This window comes from Mandrillus leucophaeus, unplaced genomic scaffold, assembly GCF_000951045.1.
Source record: "Mandrillus leucophaeus isolate KB7577 unplaced genomic scaffold, Mleu.le_1.0 Scaffold847, whole genome shotgun sequence".
Classification (NCBI taxonomy): domain Eukaryota; kingdom Metazoa; phylum Chordata; class Mammalia; order Primates; family Cercopithecidae; genus Mandrillus; species Mandrillus leucophaeus.
This window is the reverse complement of record NW_012109219.1, coordinates 53,650-59,649: the sequence shown is the minus strand read 5'-3', so window position 1 is coordinate 59,649 and position 6,000 is coordinate 53,650. Positions and strand designations below refer to the sequence as shown.

At 37.9% G+C, this 6,000-nt stretch overlaps 1 protein-coding gene across 1 annotated transcript in view; it reads left to right on the top strand.

Annotated features, from left to right (window-relative positions):
* Positions 1–6,000, top strand: part of NAA35 (N(alpha)-acetyltransferase 35, NatC auxiliary subunit) — a 105,112-nt gene that overhangs the window by 80,973 nt on the left and 18,139 nt on the right. The window contains exon 13 of the mRNA XM_011968514.1: positions 4,140–4,199. Coding sequence (XP_011823904.1) covers positions 4,140–4,199 — 60 coding nt within the window. The remainder of the gene's footprint in view (positions 1–4,139; positions 4,200–6,000) is intronic.

Sequence of the window (6,000 nt, the reverse complement as noted above, 5' to 3'; positions counted from 1 at the left end):
ATCTATAGGTTGCTTTAGACAGTATGGCCATTTTAATGATACTGATTCTTCCTAGCCATTAGCATGAAATGTTTTTCCATTTGTTTGTGTCATCTCTGATTTCTTTGAGCAGCATTTTGTAGTTCTCCTTGTAGAGATCTTTCACCTCTCTGGTTAGCTGTATTCCTAGGTATTTTATTCTTTTTGTGGCAGTTGTGAATGGGATTGTCTTTCTGATTTGGCTCTCAGTTTTGTTGTTGGTGGTGTATCAGAATGCTACGGAATTTTGTACATTAATTTTATATCCTGCAACTTTGCTGGTTATTCATCAGCTGAAGGAGCTTTGAGGCCAAGACTGGGGTATTTAGATAAAGAATAATGTTATCTGCAGATAGAGATAGTTTTACTTCCTCTCTTCCTATTTGGATGCCCTTTATTTCTTACTCTTGCCTGATTGCTCTGGCTAGGACTTCTAATAATATGTTGAATAGAAGTGGTGAGAGAAGGCATTCTTGTCTTGTGCCGATTTTCAAGGAGAATGCTTCCAGCTTTTGCCCATTCTGTATAATGTTGGTTGTGGGTTTGGCATAGATGGCTCTTATTGTTTTGAGGTGTGGTCCTTCAATACCTAGTTTATTGAGAGTGTAACATGAAGGGGTATTAAATTTTATCAAAAGGCTTTTCTGCATCTATTGAGATAATCATGTGATTTTTGTCTTTAGTTCTGTTTATGTGATGAATCACGTTTATTGATTTTTTGTATGTTGAACCATCCTTGCCTCCCAGGGATGAAGCCTACTTGATCGTGGTCAATTAGTTTTTTGATGTGCTGCTGGATTCAATTTGCAAGTACTTCGTTGAGGATTTTTGCATCAATGTTCATCAAAGATACTGGCCTGAAGTCTTCTTTTTTTGTTGGGTGTCTGCCAGGTTTTGGTGTCAAGATGATGCTAGCCTCATAGAAGGAGTTGGGGAGAAGTCCCTCCTCAGTTTTTTGCAATAGTTTCTGTAGGAATGGTACCAGCTCTTCTTTGTATATCTGGTAGAAATCACCTGTGAATCCGTCAGGTCCTGGCCTTTTTTTTTTTGGTTGGTAGGTTATTTATTACTCATTCCATTTTGAAGCTTATTACTGGTCTGTTCAGGAAATCAGTTTCTTCCTGGCTCAGTCTTGGGAGGGTGTTTATATCCAGGAATTTATCCATCTCTTCTAGGTTTTCTAGTTTGTGTGTGTGGAGATGTTCATAGTAGTTTCTGATGGTTGTTTTTATTTCTTTAGGGTCAGTGGTAGTATTCCCTTCATCATTTCTAATTATGTTTATTTGGATCTTCTCCCATTTCTTCTTAATTAGTCTAGCTAGTAGCCTATTTTATTAATTTTTTTCAAAAAACTAATTGCAGGATTTGTTGATCTTTTGAATGGGTTTTCATGTCTTGATTTCCCTCATTTCAGCTCTGATTTTTGTTAGTCCTTGTCTTCTACTAGCTTGGGGATTTTTTGTTCTTGGTTTCTCTGATTCTTTGAGTTGTGAAGTTAGGTTGTTTGAGATCTTTCTAACTTATTGATGTGGACAATACATGCTATGAATTTCCTTCTTAACACTGCCTTAGCTGTGTCCTAGAGATTCTGGTATGTTGTATCTTTGTTCTCATTGTTTTCAAAGAACTTCTTGATTTCTGCCGTGATTTCATTATTTACCCAAAAGGCATTCAGGAGCGTGTTGTTTAATTGACATGTAATTGCATGGTTTTGAGTGATTTTCATTGTGTTGACTTCTATTTTTATTGCGCTGTGGTCCAAGAGTATGTTTGGTATGACTTCAGTTCTTTTACATTTGTTGAGTATTGTTTTATGTCCAATTATGTGGTCAATTTTAGAGTATGTGCCATGTGGTGATGTGAAGGATGTATATTCTGTTGTTTTGAGTGGCGACTTCTGTAAAGGTCTATCAAATCCATTTGCTCCAGTGCTGAGTTTAGGTCCTGAATATCTTTGTTAATTTTTTGTCTAGATGATCCATCTAATACTGTCTTTGGAGTGTTGAAGTCTCTCACTGTTATTGTGTGGGAGTTGTGTCTCTTTGTAGGTCTTTAAGAACTTGCTTTAGGAATCTGAGTGCATATATATTTAGGATAGTTAGGTTTTCTTGTTGAATTGAGCCCTTTACCCTTATGTAATACCCTTCCTTGTCTTTTTTGATCTTTGCTGGTGTGAAATCTGTTTTGTCTGAAATTAGGATCGCAACCCCTGCTTTTTTCTGTTTTCCATTTGCTTGGAAGATTTTCCTCCATCCCTTTATTTTGAGCCTATGAGTGTCATTATGTGTGAGATGAGTCTCTTGAAGACAGCACATCAGTAGATCTTGCTTTTTTATCCAGCTGTCACTCTGTTTTTCAAGTAGGCCATTTAGCCCGTTTACATTCGGGTTAGTATGATATGTGTGGATTTGATCCTGTCATTATGGTGTTAGCTGGTTATTGTGTTGGCTTGTTTTTGTGGTTGCATTATAGTGACTCTAGTCTGTGTGTTTAAGTGTGTTTTTGTATTAGCTGGTAGTAGTCTTGCATTTCTATATTTAGTGCTCCTTTCAAGATCCTCTTGTGAGGTAGGACTGGTAGTAATGAAGTCCCTCAACCTTTGCTCATCTGAAAAGGATCTTATTTCTCCTTCACTTAGGAAGGTTAGTTTGGTGGAATATGAAATTCTTGGTTGAAGATTTTTAAAAGAATGTTGAATATAGGCCCCCAATCTCTTCTTGTAGGGTTTCATCTGAGAGGTCTCCTTTTAGCCTGATGGGGATCCCTTTTTAGGTTACCTGCCCTTTCTTTGTAGCTGCCTTTAACATTTGTTTCATTTCGACTTTGGAAAACCTGAGGATTGTATGCTTTGGTGATGATCTGCTTGTGTAGAATCTTGCAGGACTTTTCTGTATTTCCTGAATTTGAATGTTGGCTTCTCTAGCAAGGTTGGGGAAGTTTTCACGGACAATACTCAGAAATATATTTTCCAAGATGTTCGCTTTCTCCCCCTGCCTTTCAGGGATGCCAGTGATTCAGAGTTGGCCTCTTTCTGTAATCCCATACTTCTCAGAGGTTTTTTTCATTCCTTTTTATTCTTTTTTCTTTATTGTCTGACTGTCTTATTTCAGAGAACCAGTCTTCAAGTTCTGAGATTCTTTCCTCACCTCGGTTTATTTTGCTGTTAATACTTGTGATTGCATAGTGAAATTCTTGTATTTTTCAGCTCTGTCAGACCTTTTAGTTTCTTTTTTATGCCAGCTATTTTATCCTTCCGCTCCTGTATCACTTCATTATGATTCTTATTTTTCTTGGATTGGGTTTTGCCATCCTCCTGAATCTCTATGATCTTTGGTCCTGTCCGTATTCTGAATTCTATTTCTGTCATTCCAGCCATTTCAGCCTGGTTAAGAACTCATGTTGGAGAACTGGTGCAGTCATTTGGAGGACATATGACACTCTGGCCATTTGAGTTACCATAGTTCTTGCATTGGTTCTTTCTCATCTGTGTGTGTGGATGTTCCTGTAACTGCATTGTAGATTGAGTATAGTCAATAGACTTCTTTTCTGGATGTTTTCACTGGGCCGAGGCTTTCTGTAGGGTCTTTATTTGAAGCTGACTTCTTGTCTCCGGTTTCAGAGTGGGGGATGTTAGTGAGGTACTTTTGGTGTTGAAGCTTTGGCATGTGATCCACTTAGGCTTATTTGATCACTTGGTAGACTCTTGCTCAGAAACCCGTATCTTTTGGTCTTTCCCTGTAGTCAGCAACAGTCAGTAATGTGCATCCAGTTGACTTGGTTACTTGGAATTTATTTCTGTGAAATAGGAACTAAAGTTCTGCCATGACTTAGTAAATTATTGTTGGTATTATTTTTATGGTATACAAATTAAATAGTGGTATCCACATAATTCCATGATTGGTCAGTTTTTTTAAGAAAAGTTTTTAGAGTCTAGAATTATCCATTGTCCCTTTTATACAATTAAACAATTTCTATAGAAATAACCTTTATTTGTCGTATTTTAACTCTGGTACTATGTCATTTCCAGAAGGTGTAGTAAAAATTATACTCTATATGATGAAGTATTTTTAGCTTTTATTTAATCTGTTAATGACACTGCTTTTTCTTTATGTATCTATTAGGATTTTTTCTGTGAATTTAGTGAACAGTCACCATGTGTTCTTTCAAGATCTCTGTTACAGGTAAGTTCCACTTAGTCTCAAAATACTTCTTTAAACATTATATGTGTATTGACATTGTTTTATTGGTTGATTGAACAAAAAGTAGATGCTTTTAAAGAATTTTCCAGTTAGTGTTGTGTATTTTTTATTTGAAGTATTAACTTTAAGCATTAGACATTCATCAAGGTCATATCCTAGGTCATAAAACAAACCTCAGTAATTCAAAAACAATCAAAATCACACAAAGTATCTTTCTTATTTTAGAATTAAACTAGTAACCAACAAGAGAAAGGTATCCAGGAAAATCTCCAAATATTTTGAAATTAAACAACTTGTAAGTAACACATGGGTCAAAAATATTTTGAACTGAATGAAAATCAAAATATAACATACCAAAATCTGTGAGCTACAACTAAAGCAGTACTTAGAGGGAAATTTGTAGCATTGAATTTTTTTGTTTTGTTTTTGTTTTGAGATAGTCTCATTCTGTTGCCCAGGCTGGAGTGCAGTGGCATGCTCTTGTCTCACTGCAATCTCCGCCTCTGGGTTCAAGTGATTGAACCGGGTTCAGGTGCTAGATTGTGCCTCAGCCTCCCGAGTAGCTGAGATTACAGGCGCACACACCATGCCTAGCTAATTTTTGTATTTTTAGTAGAGATGAGGTTTCACCACATTGGCCAGGCTGGTCTCAAATGCCCGACCTCAGGTGATCCACCCGTCTCGGCCTCCCAAAGTGCTGGGATTACAGGTGTGAGCCACCGTGCCTGGCCACGTTAAATGTTTATATGAAAGGAAAGTATGCCTGGCATGGTGGCTCACACCTGTAATCCCAGCACTTTGGGAGGCTGAGGTGGGTGGATGACTTGAGTCCAGGAGATCAAGACCAACCTAGGCAACATGGCAAAACCCAGTCTACAAGAAATGAGCTGGGTGCGGTGGTGCATGCCTGTGGTCCCAGCTACTCAGGAGTCTCCTACCTCAGCCTCCTGAGTAGCTGGGATTACAAGCATGCGCCACCATGCCCAGCTAATTTTGTATTTTTAGTAGAGACAGGGTTTTTCCATGTTGGTCAGGCTGCTCGAACTCCCAACCTCAGGTGATCCGCCCGCCTCAGCCTCCCAAAGTGCTAGAATTACAGGCGTGAGCCACTATGCCCAGTCAATAATTTTAATTTTATTATAACTCAGTTCATTAATAGAATACAAAGATAAGTGTATAAGGATGTTAAAAATATTCTTTGTAAGGTTAAAAAAAAAAAGTAAAGAAGTTTTTATGTCCATTCACAAAAAATTTCAAGGAAGCAACTGCTGTTTTCCCAGTTGAGAGTCATAACATTCCCTATCTGCGGTCCTCGCAGGCTGCAGGGAGAGGTCATCCAAGGCTGCCTCTGTAGCTAATAACCTATCAGAAGACCTTAGGTTATAAAACCAGCCACTCAAGTGTTAGGAGGAGACAGTTTTTATCTATTCACTGAAAGTAAGTGAGAAATGTTAGATGAAAAAAAGCATTAATTAAAGACACTGAAGGAATTACAGTCCAGCAATTTATTATTCTTATTTTTTGAGACAAAGTCTCACCCTGGGCGACAGAGTCTGAGGTTGGAGGATCGCTTGAACTGGGAAGTCCAGGCTGCAGTGATCTGTGATCCCACCACTGCGTTCCACCTTGGGCAACAGAATCAGACCCTATCTCAAAAAAAAAAAAAAAAAAAGTCTACAGTTAGTAATTTAAGCTACCACTGTATGAGACCAGAAAAAGAAGAACAAATTAAAGTAAACAGAAGGAAGGAAACAATGAAGAGCAGAAATTAGTAAAATATGGA